The sequence below is a fragment of the Strigops habroptila genome, chromosome 2 (assembly GCF_004027225.2).
Source record: "Strigops habroptila isolate Jane chromosome 2, bStrHab1.2.pri, whole genome shotgun sequence".
Lineage (NCBI taxonomy): Eukaryota > Metazoa > Chordata > Aves > Psittaciformes > Psittacidae > Strigops > Strigops habroptila.
Window position 1 is genome coordinate 97,547,999 of NC_044278.2, and position 20,390 is coordinate 97,568,388.

General features: G+C 42.5%; 1 protein-coding gene across 1 annotated transcript; it reads right to left on the reverse strand.

Annotated features, from left to right (window-relative positions):
- Positions 1–1,324: 1,324 nt before the first annotated feature.
- Positions 1,325–11,681, reverse strand: LOC115604456 (FRAS1-related extracellular matrix protein 2-like). Its single transcript, XM_030477581.1, has 2 exons — positions 6,530–11,681; positions 1,325–1,428 (listed from the first exon to the last, which is right to left on the reverse strand). The coding sequence occupies exons 1-2, from the start codon at positions 11,679–11,681 to the stop codon at positions 1,325–1,327; spliced, it is 5,256 nt and encodes a 1,751-aa protein (XP_030333441.1).
- Positions 11,682–20,390: the final 8,709 nt, after the last annotated feature.

The window sequence follows — 20,390 nt, forward strand, 5'->3', positions numbered from 1 at the left end:
AAGAACAACTGAAAATCATTAACGTCACCATTTCGTGACACTTGTCATAAGAAAATTACGGTATTACTAAGAAAATATAGCACCTTGTGATCCACCTTTACTTAGCTTTAAATTTCTCTAACCTATATCTTGGTTAAAAGAAAACATTTAAGGAAAATGAGTGTTACAAACTGTTATCTCACTACTTCTCTGATGCAGCAAAGATTTGCAAAGACATTTTCAGAAGTCCCTAGAAGTACTGTCTCTTCTGCTCTTGTCCAACACAATGACCAGGAGAACATGCTTTAATATCCCACTCCCAGCAATGGCAGATGATGACAAAACTGTTCAATCTGTGACAGACAGGACAAATCCCTACTCACTGACCTTAATACCGTTAATTAGCTGTGCTTCTTATGAAGCAGTAACACAAGCTCAGCACGCGAGCTGATAATAAGCTAACTTGAAACATTTTTTCTAAGAAGTTTATTATTAAATCAACTAATAAAATTAATTTCCAATTACTCATAGAGCTATATATATCACATATTAAAAAAGGTATTAAAGTAACATAATCTAGCCACCTGTTACCACACACAGGAATATCTACATTTAGGAATATGCACATTAAGTACAGACTTTGGATGGAAAAAAATAGGCCTGTTGATGTGGGTTTTTAACTCCCTAAACTGTTCTTTTTTTTGTTCTTTAAAAATAACAAAAATAACAACAATAAAACCCCCTACATATATTTTTCCTTAAGTGAGTATATCCAGTATTTTCAATTTGGTTTTATTCTTTCCTTTTTCATACTCCACAAAATAATTGTAGCAGAATTCTCATCAGTCACCTGACAGAGATCTTTCACAAACCATTGAGGATTCTGTTAAGTAGGTAGAGTCAGAACTTGAACTCTATGAAACATGTACCTTAGACAAGGCATCCATATGAATAGACTTTTACCTGAAACCTTTAAAGGTGTATGCATCTATAAATGCAAATGAAAGTTTAGGAAGTATCTCAAGATAAAAGGCTTATGAGAACTTATGTGTAAAAAGCCTGGACAGGGAATACAAAAGTGAAAACACAGAAATCCCAGGTATCTGTGTAAGCTTAGAGAATTTCACTTTCTCGCTAAAGTAGGCTGTGTTTCTTCATTAGATGCAATTACCATTTTATCAACAGGTCTCTTTGTAATCACTAGAAATACTTCACAATATAGGAAATTCATTACAAAAATAACATTCCAGGACATAACATGGACTTTCTTCAATTAAATTCAATGTTTTTATAAACAAAGTATACTTAAGCTCCTTCTCTCTCAAGAACAGCAAAAGCACAGATCTTATGAATACTCACCACCATCTTCAACCATGAAATGAAAAATGTCACTGGTGGCATTGTCACCCCCTCGTAAAACATAGCATATCTTCATGTCATCAATATCAGCTAGAAAGAGTGAGGAAAAAATAGATTTAATTTTAAATGCTGAAGGTATGAAACTGATATTAAAAAAAAAAAAAAAAAAGAAGAGATGTATTAAATTGTTTATCGTCAACAGACACACATCAAGGTTCTCCAGCAGAGCTCAGGAATTTCAGTATTAACAGTGTTGAAGTTTTACAGATACCATTTGCTCTCCCTCCCTTTACTTCCCCCCTCCCCAGTGCCCTCTTTCTTCTAAGATGTGTTTACAAAAACAACTGAAAGGAAATGTAAAAATGTGGGCTCAACAGTCAGAACTATTTCATATTTTTAGTGATGTATTTTCTTAAATAGAAGTGTATATCCTCTAAGATACTGATCCTGTCATTCTTCATCCTAAGTAGTACTGTAGAGGTCACATAAAATCTGTGGCTGAAACAGAAGCAAAACCCAGGGTATTTTCTATGTGAAGTTCTACCCTCCATTCAAGAGGCAAGACAAATAAGTTCACACTCACACCACCCCACTTCCCCACCCCCAAACTAGACTACTTCTGGCATGTTGTCTACCCCTAGGATAGGATATCTTTACAGATTCTGCAGAAGAGAGATCTCAGTCTCTTTAGTCCCCCACAAAAATGCCCTCTCCACCAGATCATCCTTCCTATCAGCATGTTTTCAAAGGATATGGCATATAATCTATATGAACTGCCATAAATAGTGCTCAAACACTTACAGTGATTGGCTGGTTTAAGAATCCAAACAAATGCAACTGAAGTAGACAGATAAGACTTCAGTAAGAAACAATTCAATGCACAATTCTGAATCATCAGTTGCAATAAAGAAAGTATGTAAAAGATAAACAAGTATTTCTTAATACTGTGTTTTCTGGTTTCCTTGAACAGTGATAAGAAACATGTAATACATAAAAACTATTTTTTGACATTTTCTTTGAAAGACTGCTGTTCGAAAAAATCCATATCTGATACTTCTTTAAAGAAAAAGTTTTATAAATCAATAGCATTAAAGTGAAACTCAAGTACCACCCAAGTTCTCCTCTCATGTTAGGGCATATGCATTAGTAAAAAGAAGCTAAAAGCACTTTTGTCAGAGCTCCTCAAAATCTTGAGTTCCGAAAGTAGCCAGACATCTTCTAGGGCAAACAATTTAAGAGCTTTATCAGCAAATATATGTCACTGAAGAATCTCTTCCATAAATGTTTCAGTTAAAGATCAAAAATTCATGGGGCTGTAAAGAGGATGCATCAAATACCTCTTCATGTCAGTGGAGCAAATAAATCTTTCATCCTGAAAACATACAAGTGCTCAGCTCTGCCCATGTGGGTAGCCTTCTCAAAATCCGTGGTTCCAATATATATAAAGATATATTGGCTCAACACTCTAGAGCCGGCACTTGCAGGACCAGGACCACCTCATCAGAAAAGGCCACTTGTCATCCAAACATCTTAATTTTGTCAAAAGAATTGCAAAGGAATGACTTGTTTTCTGTTCATTAAGAACACGTTCAGTGTCACTTGAGCAATTCTACACTTTCCTTCCACAGCTGATTAGGTTATACAAGCTATATTAGAGCTTGCTTACTTGTAAGCACAATTCATTGATGTATAACTACCGTGCCTGCTAAATATTGATGTGATACTGAAATTCTCCAGCATAATTTTGAAATCCATCCAACATAATTTTCTATTAAAAAAATAATTATCTCCACTGGATCAAGGCACTGATTGCCTATTTGAAAAATCTGCAAAACTGATGTGGTTATTAAAGGTTATATATTTCTTTAAGAAACAAATGCACTTTGCAACATAATTCACTCATCTCTCTGAAAACAACTGCCTGAAAAACAAGATAAAAAGTATTATCAAGGTGAATGCTGAATAAAGTCACTGCTTGCAAAGCGCTGCATATTTGGCTGGAGCAGCCATTTAGATATCTTCGGCCTCAGGAGGCTACATGGAGTGCTAAGACATTGACCAAGCTGTATTATTGCCAAGGCAGAGCCTTACTCTCCACTATTTCTTCCCCTTCTTCCTGGCTCCTCAGCACACCTGCACAGCTGTGGGATGTGACCTGACCCTTATTCATAAACTTATCCACATGGGACCGGGGAGTCCCAAAACAGTGCCCAGCAGTCCGTCACAATTTGTACATTCAAAACACTATACAAACATCAGCTGTCTGTTATATACCACTAAACTTCTTTAAACGTGAAAGGCTTGGCAGTTCCTTAACAGACTTTCTTCACTTTTAAACAAATTATCTAATCTTAATGGATATCTGCTATGAACAAATTCCAGCCCTGACTTGCAGAGACCACTGCAGTACAATTATGCATACACAATATCCTTTGTATGTGTGTTTTGTCCTAGAACAGCACTAGACTAGAAATTACCATGTGGCAAGTGTTTTTCTTTAAGCTTTCTCTGCATTTATTATCACTAAATAGTAAATATAAAGCACAAACAAATAATAACTAATTAAAAGTGCTGCTTTCAGGTGTAACATGAAGTAACAGATAGTAATTGAATAATCTCAGGAACTGCTTAATGTGTTTTAAGAGTATTTTATTTTGTTACTGTCACTTGACTGTCTCTTTCTCATTCAGATTATTTTAACAATTAAATAGAAATAAATAAAAAGCACCAACTATTTGCAGTATTTGGGGACCTTTTATCAAGAAGCTAATTCTTCCACACTCTAATACCCCCTTTGACCAATCCCAATTAACTATATGAGCCTCACAAGCAAAAGATTACCTACTGTACTTGTGGCAAAAGTATTTAATGCATGCTAATTAGGGAGCCCCAGACTGATTGTTCCTGAACAAATTACACAAAAAATCTCATGGACATACAATATTCTGCACAACCACATTTTGACTGGAGGCTTTTAGCTCATCTTGCAATCTAGGATGATTTCCTTCCTAGCACTCAATAACATTTTGTGGACAGATACTGAAAAGCAGTCTCAAGCATAAGGCAGAAAGCTGTTTGCTAAACAATCGCTCTGCCCTCTCTTTCAGTTACAGGCAATCTGAAAAACCAGACCACTCAAGCCGCTTGCACACAATGGATCCTGTTTCATCAATGTTACCTCACTCAAAGTGGTCAGGCTGCCTGTTCACACAACCACAGACCCAAACAGCTACAGACAAATGGGCATCTGAGGAAGAAGGAAAAGACACTGCCCTTTCAATCCGTGACTTTCACTTCCAGCAAGTTCTCTTTCCTTCAGAGATGTATGATCCCTGTGTGAGCTTGATGCTTTCTGCCTTTCATGCAGCCTTTCCAGACACCTCTTCCCTCAAGTGCTTAGCCCTTCATTCATAAGACATCTTTATGTGTTTGTTTCATAACATACAAACCATTATAAAAAGCGTTCAGGAAGTTAAGAACAGACATTCCACAGAAATTACACAGATGCTCAGGAGGTGTTTGCTCATAGAGGCCAAAGAACAAAATTATTGAAGAAATGTGTATTTCTTAAAAACACTCTTCAACTCAGCACAGAAGTGCTTGTGCCAGTACTGTCAGGGAACCTGTGAAGCTGTATCACTTTCTGGAGATCCTCACTAGCTTTAAAACAATTTCTTTCCTAAGGGTTGCAAGCTTCTCACCCAGCTCAGGCAGACCCAGGATATTAAGACAGCCTGTGTAGAGACCAATGAGCCTACCACATAGTTAGACTGCCAAGTAACAACATTTTCGCCATCTGTGCCCCATAGCACAAAAGAGAATAGAACATGTACCTATACTGAGTGACTCTCTCTCCTCAAAAAAAAAAAAAAAAAAGGGATATCACAGTGCTATGCAGTGGTCTGCTTTCAAGGACCACCCACACAGTAATCCTACGTTCTCCAGTGTAAGAGAAAACTGACTAAAAAAGTGATAATCTGTTTATTTGCTCACTCCCATTCTCTTCTGTTTCTCAATTATTCTGACAACTATACTCTTAAAACTACTTGCAGTTCACTACTGAAGCCTTACACTTAAGGAGCCACGATGGTTCCCAAAGTTTAGACATGGTTTGGTCCATTCTTATCCTAGTTTTTGCATTAACACTGCAAAACTTACAGCACCCCAGCCATTCAAAAGTTCATCATGCCTGTTTGCAAGATTTGGTATACCTGTCAAGAATATCACTACAGCCAAGACTGTAACATGGAATACATACCAGTGTGGGCTCTGTGAAGTAAAATACAGCCAACTACAAATATTCATTTCTAGCCTTACCACCTACACAGCCCAGCCTGTCTGGGCACCTTTAGCTTTGAGTCCCCATACTGTTCTGCTATCTGATCTCTCCGTAGCTGCAGGAGCCTCCAAGAAACCTCATTTCATTCTTAATTAACCTGCTATTAACTCATTGCAAAGTAACATGGAAAATTCTCTGGAGAATAGCTAATGTTCCCTTTTCAATTAAAGTTACATCATAGCCTCGTGCTGAGGCTTTATTTCAGAACATTCGGCACATGTGGTTTTCATCCTATTTATACCACCCAGTATTTTAGTTCCATGTAAAAAGTAGCACCGATATAAATTTAAAACATTTACATTACCCTTTAATTTACCACAAACACTTTGTGGTTAAGATTTGTGTAATTACGGCAATAAATGCACTTGTAATACATTATTTCCCCATGTTTGGGAAATGATTTTGTTTTTACAGTTAACTACACTCAAGACTGTATAGCAACTGATACCCTAGCTGTGGTATGACCATTAGTTAATAATAGCTTGGCCACTCCCATAGCATTTTCTAAATAAAACTGTTTAAAGAAGACACACAGCCTCTAAAGATCTGAAACCACATGCAGCTCAATACTGTTATCCAAATTTCTATCATTGATAGAAAGTCTAAACCACAGTTTTTTGGGCTGTAAGCTCTCCAAAGCAAAGATGCTCCTTTATTCGGTGTTTATCCAGCAGACACCCTTTCCTGTTTAAAGCTGTCACAGATGCAATAAATAATAAACAGAACTGAAAAATTATAAATCCATTATAAGTGAGCTCACTATTGGAAAGTTTCTCACATCTATTATTATAGAGTTTAGCATGAAAAAGAATGTTTCCAGCAATCCAAAGAAAGCATGGAGTATTGTAATACCTTGGGTGAACTGACTGATGCTATGGTTGCCTTTCCCCAGATGGATCAGGAAGCCGTGGCGTGGACCCTCTGTGATTCTGATCTTAAGAGTAACATGTAAACTGTCCCTGTCTTCCACTTTGAGCACCTTGTTGGTAATCAGAAACCCGATGTGACCTGTGGCCAGAATACGGAGAGTCTGAGCACCCTTATTTATTACAATTTGAGGTACACTGTTGTCCACAGCCATTATTCGAATCTTCATAGTCTGAGGTTTCCTTGTTTCAAACACGGTATTGGGGAAGACGTAGAAATCAGTATGAGTGCCATCTGTAACAGTGAAAGAGAAGCTATCCTCAACTGATTCTGTGCCATCATGTTTGTAGCTGATTAGATTTTCGTTTAGATCTTGTTTAGTGAAGATGGTGACCGGTTTGGAGTTATTGAACATGATCTGACCATGAACTGGTATTTGAGTGATGATAAATTTTAGCAATGCATCAGGTGTATCTCTGTCTTCTGCAGTCAGTTCAAATGGGGTTATCAGTTTGCATTCATTTTCACTCACCACCAGGCTGTGGATTGTGACGACAGGTTTCTTATTGTCCACATCGCTGATAGAAATCCTGAAAGTACGAAACACAGGATTATAGCCATCAGTCACCTCAAACTCAAAGCTGTCCATTTTCACCTCATCTTCTGAAGTGTGGATGTAATAGACTTTATTGCCTGCTAATAGGAGTTGAGTAAAAGTGGAGATGGGTACCCCAGGCTGATCTGTGCATTCAAGATGACCACGAACAGGTGCTCTGGTAATAGTGAAAACTAAGTTCTCATCTGGACTATTCAGGTCACTGGTGCTAAGCAAATCAGTAGTTAGAGTTACCTTCCCTCCTTCCTTCAAAGAAACTCCTTTGCTGATTACATCTGGGAAGACAACATCAATGCTACCTATTGTGACATAAAAGTAGCGGTCAATGAGTGGATTTATTCCATCTGTCACATCAAACTTGATAAGATCACGAACTCCCCCTTGGCCAAAATGCATATACTGAATTAAGTTTCTATCCACTTCATCTTGGGTGAAGTTCATCCCGAGGGTGATATTCTCAACTCCACCTGAAGGCTTGATTCTCTGCAGGAGGCCTTGTCCTGGCCCATATCTTATAATGTATGTCAAGGTTTTGTCTTCAGAATCCAGGTCAGTAGCCTTCAATATTCTGTTATGAATAGTTCTAGTTTCCCCTATTTCAATCTCCAAACCATCATTGATGGCCATTCTGGGTGTCTCATCATCTACAGGAATAACCATGATGAATACTGTTTTCCTAATGGTATGTTTACCATCTGTGAGTGTTACCTCAAAACTGTCCTCCTTTGTCTCAGAGTCATCATGTTCATACAGTATGTTGGAGCTCTCTGTTATCTGATCCAAGGTGAAGCTCTCCACTAGGACAGTTCCGTTCACCAGCTGGTTCACAATGTGGCCATGCCTGGGAAGCCTGGTGACTGTGAACATTAATTCATCAGCAGGGATGTCTGCATCAGCTGCATTGAGAATAGGGGTATCGACAACCAGGCTCATGCCTTCCATCACAACAAACTCTCGCACAAAGATTTCAGGCTCTTCATCATTGATTGGCATAATAACAATGGGGAAAAAATGCTTTGGGGAAAAGTTAATGCCATCAGAACAGCGGAAAGCAAATCTGTCTTCAACAGGCTCAACACCCTTATGTATACTTTGGACATAAAAAATATGCCCTTGACGGAGGTCTTTCAAGGTAAAAGCACTTATAGCTACACCTGCTCTGGATTTTTCAGATCCTGGGGCTGGAGATATGTTCTCTACATACCCAGATGTGGGCTGAGCAACAATGGTGCAAAGTATATCATCATTAGGAGTATCCACATCTTCAGCCCTGAGGTGAGCAGGAGTAATGACCTGTTTTCCACCTTCCATTACCATGAACTGCTCCCCCACAAAAATCTCTGGGGCTTGACTGTCAACAGGAAGAATGGTCACCAAGACTGAAACTCCTTGAACAACATTGCCCCTGACATTCCACTCCTCAGACAGGTCAGACAAGGTAAGATTGAAGGTATCTAATTTGGGCAGAAGGCCTATTTCACCACCAGTGTGAACATATACCACACCACCATCCAGCAGATCTCTCTGGGAAAATCTCTCTGCAGGCACCCCTTGGACCAGGATGTTCCCATGCTGAGGAGGATCCTCTACAATGAAAGTCAACATTAAGTCATCTGTATCCTCATCTGTGCCCTGAATGACATTAGCAGTGATTTCTGCAGCACCATTCTCCAGCACATCCAGGTAGGAACCAACAGTGCCTGGGGGCAACCGTAGTGTAGGAACCTCATCATCAACTGGGTGTACGTTCATTTTCAATGTGATGGGCACAAAATGAACCCCATCACTCACATCAAGCCTGCAGGTATCACTGTTGGTCTCAGCTCCACTGTGCACATACACCACCCTCCCTTGTCTGATATCATCCAGACCAAAGACACCTCCCGGAATCAAACTGTATCCAGAAAGTTGCAACTGGCCATAACGAGGAGCCTGGGTCAGGATAAATCTGAGATGGGCAAGTTCAGTGTCCGTGTCACTGGCATCCAGCTCAGTGGGACTAAGGACATGGCTGCCTCCCTCAGGCAAAGTGAAGCCAGTATTAGTGATTTCAGGAGGCTGGTTATCCACAGGCCGCAGATAGATGGTGAAAGTCCCTTCAGCTGCATTGCCAGCTGCATCTTGCACTCGATATTGAAACTGAATCAAATGAGGAGCCACCCCCAGTTCTTCCTGTGGGGGACGGTACGAGATCTTGTGATGATTGATCTGGGCTTGGGTGAAGTGGGTAACTTCCACAGTGTGATCCTCGGTCAGCACAAGGGATCCAAGGCGGGCTCCATATACATCTGGAGGATGGTTAGTGTCAGTGGGGGGCTGAGTTATTGTGTAGTGGATTTCACGATCCCCTGAATCCTGATCTGTGTAACACAAGTGCTTCCTCCGCAGCGGGGTCACCTGCTGCTCTGCAACTATTAAGTGCAGGCTGCTGCTGCTATGCAGTTCAGGGGCTAATCTGTCTATGGGATGAACCCGGATCACAAAAGTTTGTGGTCCAGAGCGGTTGGGTGGGTCATTGTCATCCTGGACTCTAAAGACGAACTGGTCCAACACAACCCCAGGGCCAGGGCTGTGAGGCCCAAAGTGGTGATAATAGAGACGCCCTTCAACAATATCCTGCTGCAACCACTCTCTCACTGGCTTTTCATAGATTACAGAGCTCCCTGCTAAACCTGGCACCCTCCTCCAAGAAAATCCCTCATCTTCTTCCTCCTCTTCCCAGCCAGGAGGTGGTTGTGCTTGACGGAGGAGGAGCTGCCCTGCAGTGGGGCCAGACTCCACTGTGAAGAGCAGGATGGCATCCTGAGAGTCAATGTCAGTGGCACTAAGAGCACGGGTGGTGATGGGCACTGTTTCACCCTCAGCCATGGCCAGGCCTGTGTTAGCATTGAGTAGGGGTGGCTCGTCATCAGTGGGCATGACGGTAATTGGGAAAAGGAACTCAACACGATGGCGAGAGCCACCATCTTCCAGCCGCAGCACCAGGTTGTCACTGAGTGGAGACTCGCTGCCATCGTGCTGGTAAATGACCCGGCCTGCTGCCAGCTCAGCCACTGTGAAATGCTTACGAGGGGCAGCAGGTGCTGCGGTGTCCTCGAGGAGAGTGAGGTGGCCATGCCTTAGCCCTGCCACCACGCTCACCTGCACCTGCTCAAGGTCATCCTCATCACTGATCACCAAGTTGGGGTTGGGACCAGGGCCTGAGAGAGGCCGTGACTGCCCCTCATAGAGCACAAGGCCAGTGTTACGGGTCACCACAGGTGCCAGGGTGTTCATGGGCTTCACCACAATCACAAAGGTGAAGGGCTCTGAGGCAGCACCCTCTGGGTCCAACACCTCCAGCTCAAGCTCAAAGAGCCGCTCCTGATCTGAGTCCTCCATGGGGGGCTGGTAGGCAATGCGCAGCTCCCTTACATCCCGTTGGCTGAAAGAAGAAACTGGCAAGCTCCGGTCATCTGTGCTGACCATGTGGCCCTGGCCAGGGCTAAAGGGAGAGGTGATGTTGAAGAGCAGCAGGTCTGGTGATGACTCGGTATCCTCAGCTGCCAGCATGTCGGGTGTGAGCGCGGTGAGGACAAACTGGTCAACCTCCATCATGAGCATGGCAAAGAAGCTGGGTTTGGGGGCCGCATTCTCAGTCCCGGCCCGGATCCGCACCAGCACCTGGAAGTACTCACGCTTCAGCAGTGCCCCACCGCCTGCCGCCTCCCGCAGCTCTGCCACCAGCGGCACCAGGTCACGGTTGGGGGAGCCGCCGGTGGCCGTGTGCCGGTAGCGCAGCCCCAGGCGCAGGAACTCCTCACAGTCCCACATCGAGGCGGGCACCGGGCCGCCCGCCGCTGCCTCCCCACCCGCGGCGGCCGCAGCCGCCGGAGCCGCCGCCGCGGGATAGTTGAGGATCTCTCCGTAGCGGGGCAGCCCGGCCAGCGGCGGCAGCAGGCCCACCCGGCAGCGCTGCCGGCCCGGCTCGAAGGCGAACTCCAGGCTGCGAGCGTCCAGCGGGTTGCTGGTGCCCCGCAGGCGCTCCACAGTGAGGGGCAGGTTGCGGGTGACGATCTCCAGCTGGGTGAAGAGCACCTCCACCTCCAGCACCAGGGGCAGCACCAGGGCGCGGCTCGGCGAGTCGTAGCGCAGCTGCAGGCGGACGCGGTCCCGCGCAGGGCTGCGGCCGCCCAGGTGGGAGTATTGCACCTCACGGGCCCCGAAGTCGCAGGGGAAGCGCCGGGGGCTCAGCCGGCCCGGGCGCTGCCACAGCGGGTCTTCGTCCAGCACGGTGAGGTAGCACCGGTCACCTGGCTGCACCTGCAGCACCAGGTCCCGCGTGGGGTCCAACCAGGCGGAGCGGCCGAGGGGCACCCGCAGTCCGCGGTTCGCCACCACGACAGGGGCCGCCTCCAGCGCCCAGGGCAAGGCGACTACGGCGCTGCCTGGCGGCGGCTCCGACGACGCGACCCAGACGCAGCCGGTCAGCAGCAGCAAGCCGGCCAGCAGCCACCGCAGCGCGGCGGGGAGAGCCTGCATCGTTCTTGCAGTCGGAGCAAAGCACTGGAAGCTCCCAGGGGTGCCGAATCGCAGCCCCGCTCCCGCCGCCACCGCGGCTGATAGTCAGCTACTCTCCCCACGCACACGCTGCGCTCTGAATGGAGCGCACTCCGCTCCGGAGAGCCCCGCGAGCTGCGAAGACGCGCCCTGCGCCTACAAGAGGCCAATAGGCACCCGCGAGGGGCGAGGCCGCCAGACGTGATTGGACAGAGCTGCTCGCCAATCTTGCAAGCTACACGGGGACACCCTCCTCGTCCCTCCCCTGGTCCTCGGCAGGTTGCTGAGGAGAGTGCGCCTGAAGCGCAGCGAGCAGGACAGTGGCCGTGCGGGAGCAGGGAGGAAGGGAGAAGTAGGGGGCGCGATCGCTTTGCCAGCAGGCAGCGCGGGCCCCGTGCCCTGGGGAGGGCGGTGCTGCTCGCCCACACCGGAGAAGCGCACCGCTGCCAGACGCAGCTCCCGCGTCTGCTGCGCCTAGCTGCGCCGCTTTCGCTTTAAATCGTGGCGCCCTGGGGCGGAACTAGCGTGGCTCGGGTTCCCCTTCCCTTCAGGGGGCAGGCGAGCACGGCGCGGTGGTGGTGGGGTGGCGCCGCCCGGTGCCCCTCAGAGCGGGGTTGCCCAAGGGCCGAGGCGGGTTAACGGGGGCGGAGGAGAGGAAAGTGCCTGAGGGAAACCGAGCGGGTCACCCCATGAGGAGCGGGTCGGGGCTGCCGCCGGAGCGGCGGGCGGCTGCGGGCTGGCGGGGCGAGACCCGGCTGCCGGCACCGCCTGCCTTAGAGCCAGAAAGAAAAGGGATAAATAGCTCCGGGGAAAAACACGTTAGTTAATATCCAGCTCCATTCCTCGAACGTGAATAGTAGAGCGGTGGATGAAAAGCTTCATAGCGTTTCTGCCACCTTGTGTCTGTAGTTAAAAGCTTATTAATAACAGCCTAAGCTTGCGGGAGTTCTTTGCTTTTTAAAATTCCTAATGGCAGGCTTTGACTTTTTATTCGTCTTCTCTCGCAACTGCTAAAATTTTTTCTTGTTAATGAAATGTGATCCTCGACCTGCTTTAAACAGGTTCCTAACAATAGAAAAGCAAAAAATACAGAGAAGGGAGATACTCAAAGATGACCCAAAGTCATTTCGTGTTTGGAAATGACTTTGTGTAAATTTGTGATGCCGCCTTTTAAAATAATCTTTTAAGTTGTTCTTTGGTGGTAGAGCAACATTATGGCATGTGATCTTGTTTTCTGTATGGAAATCCTTAATTCGGTATTTCAGATGTGGGCACAATCAACCACATTTATCTACAAGTATTCATTCCAACAAATAATTCAGCTTGGTTCGGAGTAGGGGGACGTCGGTGGACATCTATTCCACAGGACTGGATTATTGTTATTTGAGAGTTACTTTTCTGTTCTGTTATCCACATAGCTGTGGAAAACTTCAGAAAGCTATTTTGTTAAACAAATCTATACTGAATTATCAACTTGGATGCTGCTGCAGAAGGTAGTGATTCTACTAGATATCTAGTAAGTAAGACTAGTGCTGTTTCTCTACACTTATAAGGCATTCACTCCGGATTCACTCTGGATTTCAGCAAGCTAGTGTCTTATTTCTAAGCCTCTAATGAAGATAATTCACTGGAAAATGTTGAGTCCCAGGACCAAGGAACCCCCATAATTTCACGAAAACGGTGTTAGTATGTCTTCTTGTCAGAGGTGACAATATTCGGGCTGGAGTGACTGGAATTGTCCAGATATAATGGCCTAATGTCAAGTCCTGTTCTGTTTTAAAACAAACAAATAATAATAGTAGTAATAACCCACATAAAAAAACCAAAACAAAACCAAAAAGCCCACAAACAGAAAACAAAACAGAAAAGCCAACCAAAACCAAATGATCCAGCACAGAGATTAGGAGGTAGCATTGGGGTGATTCATAATTTAACTTATTAAAGGAATGTATACAATTTAAACTTGTCTCCAAGTTAGTAAAATGAAGTTTTACAGAACCAATGTTCAGTACAAATCTTCATGTTTATTCACTTCAAGGGAGAAAGAACTTTCTTTTTTTCAGAATAAACTCCCTTTTGCAGAGTTTGACACTCAAAGCATGTGTGTACGTGCAAATATCCGTGTGTGTGTAGAGAGACTTGGTGAAAAAGGGTAATGAATCAATTACAAATAGTATCTACGTTTTTAATTTGTTATTCTAGCAGAAAAAAAAAAAAAGGTATCTAATGAAAGTGCACTTTTTTTCAGATTATAATATTCTTGGGCTGTTAGGGATAGCAGATAAACGTACCTTTAAAATATTTTATCTTTAATGATGACATGTTTTGAACCACGTTTGTAACAGAGCAATCTCTTCTCTGTTAAAGTCAGTCCAATATTTATTGTGATGTCTATCAAGAGATCATACCTGGGACATCTCTTCAATTGGTAAAGAGAGTTATAGAAATCTCGTAGATGAAGGAATAGTTTTTGAAATAACTGTGTTGAAAGTAAATGGAGGCATGTATTTGAATAAATAAATTATTGAGAGATTTACCTTCTTAACTGGAAGAAAAAAAGATCAAGAGAAAAGTATTGAAGGGATGGGTTTGACCCATCTCTGGTACAGAAATTTCTTATTTTCGGTAGATACAGGGTCAGGTTGTTTGATCTCTGTTATCACCATCATCAATTAATAAATCTCCATGTATAAACAGCAGAAGTCCTCTATTTTTGGCATTTGCTGTTTTATCAAACAAATCAATGAGCTCTTATGCTACAGTCCAAGTCCAAAGCGCAAGACGTGGGGTTTTTTTCTTTTAACAGCACAGCATGAAATAAAAAATGCTCCAGATTATAAAGTTAATAAGATTTTTGGTTGAATTTTCCTTGACTTTCTGACTGGTTGGCTTGTGCCAACGCTTGTGTTCAAATTGTACTTGGAGAAAATTCATCTTGGCTAAATTCTGATTTAGAGACATAGCTGTAAATCCGAAGTGTTAATTGTCTCTGAAGTCAGTGTAACAAATAGGAATTGGGCCCAATAAGGAGTCCATTGATCTTTTAAAATACATAAAATAAAGTAACTGGTATTTGACCAGGGGAAAAAAGAGCCTACATATCCTTGCAGCTCTGCTACACTACTACTATATATTTCTGAGTCTAAACAGAAACAGAAAACTTTAAGACAAAGAAGACCTGCACATATAACAGAGTATTAATAAATAAAAGTGTGCTCATGGAAATCTAGTGATAAATTTTTCTTCTGAAATAAATTACCTGTGAGGTTCATCAGGATAAATCTATATTTTAAGACATTTGTTTATTTAAAAATGGCTACAAATTTATTCTTATTTTAAATGCAACCCTTTCTGAGGGCATGTGGCTTCTGCTTTTGATGATGGATCACAGATTTATATTGCTTATTGACACCTACACAACTCACAGTTCCTTTGTAAGTTAAGCAGAAGTTTACCGTTCACCAAGTCTACATGTAAATTTATAGTTATCAAAGACTGCCCTCTGTTGATATGGTATAATCTTAACATCTTAATGGTAGGAAAGAGTGATTTCTGTTATTGCATTACTTTTCATAGCAGCTTTGGACTTAATGATGAAATTAATTCCAGAGATGATTTTCTAATGAATTAATAAAAGTGAAATAATTTTGGTGATTAAATACTGGGAAAGGAGACTAAATATGACATAGAAATGTCAGGGGGTTTTAGCATTTTCTAGAACAATAGCATGACTATTTCATAACTTACAGGTTCAAAAAGATGTGCCATCTCTTGACAATGTATATTAGCTATCTTACCTAGGAAATTAAGAGAGCAGGGGGAAAGGATGGAAACAGGAAATGAGATTCATGGGAGTATTTGGACACTAATGAGTTGCATAAGTAATTTTGCTATTACTGTTCAGCTTTGAAGGCCGTGTAAAAGCAAGGTCTACAGTACCTACTGTGGCACAGAGAAAATCTTAATCATTCACAATATGACTGGTGATTTGGTGTACAAAGAGCAAAGAACAATCCTGTATAGTCTGCAGAAGCAGAGTAAAAATTTGAAAATGTTAAATCAACCAGAATGTCTCAGTTCCCTGTGTGTAGCTGCACTTAACCAACAGCCTTTCTGTTGCTTCCATACTCACTTTTTCTTATTTCATTAATGAATTATTACAGAAGTGAATATTTCTAAATTATCATGTATGGGTTTTTGCCTGGGTATACGCAAGAGTATTGCTAACATGTAACTTTCAGTCATCCTCTTTCTGCCAGCTATCTCAAGAGGCAGATAGTTGACTCAAGAATCCTCTCTCTTGTTCCTGAGATGTCTTTACCATCACACTCTGTAAATGTGGCATTCTCTTGAACCTGTTCTCCATTTCTTTCATGACTTCTGTTTTAGCCCAAATATCTGTTGCCGTGCAGGCAGAGATGTTCCTGAAATGTCCAACACCACTAGATCTTGCATCCATAGTTTTATTTCCCTCTGCCTCAGGTAAATCTTTCCCTTGTAGTGTGGAAAAACCTCACTGGCTGCTCTCAGGTTAAGGTTTCATTCTGTGACTACTGAAACTCCTACAGAGTCTGTTCTCAAAATCGTTTTCTGTTGATACTGGGGTGAGGATAATGCTGGTTTCCACATTTCATGTACCTCAATGTGTGGTCACCTAAATGTGACGACACAACATAGCCAACATTCACTCAAAACTTAATCTAAAGTCACCCTCCATGTTTCTAAAGCTCTTCTTAGACTTTTGCCTTAGCAGCTTACGATGATTCTTCTGCTGCTGCCCCAGTAATTCTTTTCACCTGCCTAGCACTGGTGCCCTGCCCACCCTTCATGTCTCTAGCACTATTTTTACTTCAACATGGGCTCTTTGTACACTTACTTTTTAAGTCAACCTTCTTCAAGCTCCTTCCCAGTTTAGATCTCATCAGAAGCAATCTGTTTTCCTTTACAATTTTTCTCCCCTGCCTTTTGATCATTCTTACTTTTTTAGTTTCAAAGCCAAAATACAACTTCTTGATCTCCCATTAAGAATGAGAAAATACTTAGTAATTTACTAAAGTAAATAAGTAGTTCCACCAAACTTCCTTACTGATGGTTTATGTCTTGTGTTTGGACTCTTTGAAGTTTTTTACTGTTACTATGGAATTTATAACATTACATTTAAATGTACACTGATGCACACACATGTTCTTTGATAAGTAATGAAGGCAACAATAAAGACACTATAAGCAACATAGCTGTTTTGAAAAAAGTATTTAAAGACCTAGACTTTTTAAGTCCTCTCTCAGGTTTCCCTTGGATGAAATTGGCGAGTGGTTGGAAATGTTCTTGACAGGAACTGGCTAAATGCTGTCATGAATGACAAGGTTATCTCAACATGCAATACAGATTAGCTACATGTTGGTATGGGTATGTATTGTGTTAGACTACATTTATGTAAATGATAATCTGGTGGGTTGGCACTGTCTGGACATCTGGTGCCCACCAAAACTGCTCTATCACTCCCTTCCTCAACTGGACGGTCGAGAGAAAATATTACAGATGGTGTGTGGGTTGAGATAAGGATAGGGAGAGATCACTCACCTATTACCACCATGGGCAGATGAGACTCAACTAGGGAAAATTAGCTTAATTTATCGCTAATCACATCAGAGGAGGATATAATAAAACCAAATCCTAAAACCAGCTTCCTTCCACCCTCCCTTCTTCCTCGGCTCAACTTCACTCCCAATTTCTCTGCCTCCTCCCCCCAGCAGCGCAGGAAGACAGGGAATGGGAGTTGTGGTCAGTTTATCGCACATTCTCTCTGCCACTCCTTCCTCCTCAAGGGGAGGACTCCTCACACTCTTCCCCTGCTACAGTGTGGGGTCCCTCCCAGAGGAGACAGTTCTCCAGGAACTTCTCCAATATGGGTACTTCCCACAGGCTGCAGTTCTTCACAAACTGCTTCAGTGTGGGTCCCTTTCACAGGGTGCAGTCCTTCAGGAATAGACTGCTCTGGCATGGGGTCCTCCGTGGGCTGCAGGTGGACAGCCTGCCTCACGATGGTCTGCACCATGGGCTGCAGGGGAATCTCTGTTCTGGCACCTGGAGCACCTTCTGCCCTCCTGCACTGAGCTTGGTATCTGCAGACTTTCTCTCACATATTCTTACTCCTCTCCCCAGTTGTAACTTTCCCCCCTTCTTATATATGTTATCCCAGGGGTGCTACCACCATCGCTGATGGGCTCAGCCTTGGCCACCAGTGGGTCCATCTTGGAGCTGGCTGGAATTGGCTCTGTTGGACACAGGGGAAGCTTCTACCAGCTTTTCACAGAAGTCACCCCAGTAAGACCCCCTGCTACTGAAACCAATACATATAACTGAAATTATATATTAACAGGGAATTATTGTTAAGACTTTTATTACTTACAGGTAAATACTTAATAGCTGGTGGAGGCCAACGCAGTCAAATCTTCCATGTTTATACATTTATCTCAGGTGCCATTTTTAATTTTTATTTTATTTTTTTTAAACTTCAACCTGTGTTTGTGCTGGTTATCTAACTCTTATTGACATGTTTTAGTTACAAATCACTGAAATTTGAGTACAGTCAAGTGCTTATATATTTTATTAATGAAATAAGTAGGGAAACATTCCTGACACCGCTTTATTTGAAAAAGAATACAGAATGGAAGCTACTGCCATCCAGGCTAAGTTATTTAACTCTTCCTGTCCCACAAATGCCCTACAAATACATATTTTCTTGTTAGGACACATGCAATATTGTGATTTGTTCCTTTTTTTTTTTCTTTTTTTTCCTGGCAACACCTGCCTGTTCTTATTAAAAAATGCAACAAAGATTTATTTCTCTTCCTCTCTGTCCATGTTCTTATACTTTCAGAAAGGACGAATAATGGCTTCTCAGTATAGCTGTTTTGCACTGTGGCTTGTGTGCATTTTGACATTTGCAATACAGGCATTTTATGAGTGTAGCCTGTGGAAGACATTAATGGCTGAAAAAGCAGGGCTCGGTTGATGCTAAAGTTAAGGTTATTCAGCTGATGGTGCAATGTTCTCAAAAGGATAAAAAGTGAGAGAGAATCAAATTCTAGCGTTCATGACAGAGTTGTTCATGAATCCACGTTTGATTTCTGTATGAAGAACTATGAGTTTAAAAAGTAGGAGTTTAAATTTATTTCATTCTAGCAGAGATGTTAAAGGTGGCTAAGGTGAAACTTTTTGGAGTAGTCGATTTCTCTCTGATGACTACAGTTTAGTATCTTTGACTGGTAGTGGCAGTGTTCTGGCTGTTATGATTTAAGCGTTACCCCCTTAAATTAGCAAAGGAAGACTTGTACATGAATGTAATATCTTTTAACAGATTTAATAGAAATTATTGGTGAAAAATAAAAAACCCTCTAACTGTGTAAGCCTCTCATGTCCTGGCTTGCTGTAGAAACAGAGAATTAAAAATATTTGCCAAAAATTAATTTGCTTATGGTAAGTCTATGAAGTAGCTTGAGAGAAAAGTTGGTTAGTTCCGACAGAATGAAGCCATGCATGCTTGAACCTTCATTCAGAGATTGATCTTCCTCTATCATGGGTTACAATGGTTAATCATTTTCTGCATATTTTGTGTTTAGCTGAATGGTCAGTGGTGGAGAGAGATCGTATTGCACTTAGATCATATTAAGATAGCTCATTCAAAGAGCTAATCCATTTTTCTCTAGAGGAGTGATCTCAGTGGTCAAGAGGCTTTTATAACATGAGTATGATATTGTTATTCTCAAAACAATTGCAGCAATATCTAGATGTTACTATCTTTTTTTATGTGTTTTGGATGGCTGCTGGTCTAATGGAAGGAGGTATGTTTGTGGGTGAGTGTTGTGGTTTAAGTCCAGCTGGTAACTCAGAACCACGCAGCCGCTCACTCACTCCCTGAACCCAGAACAGTGAATAAGTTGGATTGTTGAAAACAGTGCAGCTGATGGAAATATATTTAGTAATAATATTTAGAATTATTTGAATTTATCTGTGGCAAGATGTTGATTTTTTCGTATTAACAGAACTCTTTTCTATCAACTAAATATTTTTTACACACACCTATACTATAAACATGACATGCTGTGCATTTGATATAGTATACAGTCATGTCCCATAGTAAAGATTGTGAGATTAGGTCCGGAACTTCAGTTAAACAAGCTGTCAGGTATCCGCACATTGAATGCTTTTAATGATTCAGGACACCAGGGTATGTGTCATAAAATGAAACAAATTCTTTTGAAGGATAATCATGCTATCTCTGTGTTGACCGTGGATAACTGTTAAAATTGCATATCAAAGGCTGAAGAAACTCTTGTTTAAGCACTTCAGATGCCCTTTGCTGTAATTTTCTCTCTCTCGCTTTATAAAAGAAATTTTACCTAATCTTTGTAGCTTCAGTTGTCATAACAAAACCACCACACACAGGCAGTTTCTTCGTATTATAATTCAAACAGTATCACTGCCAAATACGCATTTTTCTGTGACTATAAACTACCGGCCTTTATGTTAGACAGCCACAGGCTGGAAAGTAAATGAGAGCTAAGCCTTAAGACTGTGAAGAGGACAAGAACCAGCATTCCCCTCCCTTTTCATATCCAGGTAGCAATGTCAACCACTTACTAAGCTTCCTTTATCCATAGAGATTTCTCTAAATTAGCCAATGTTAAC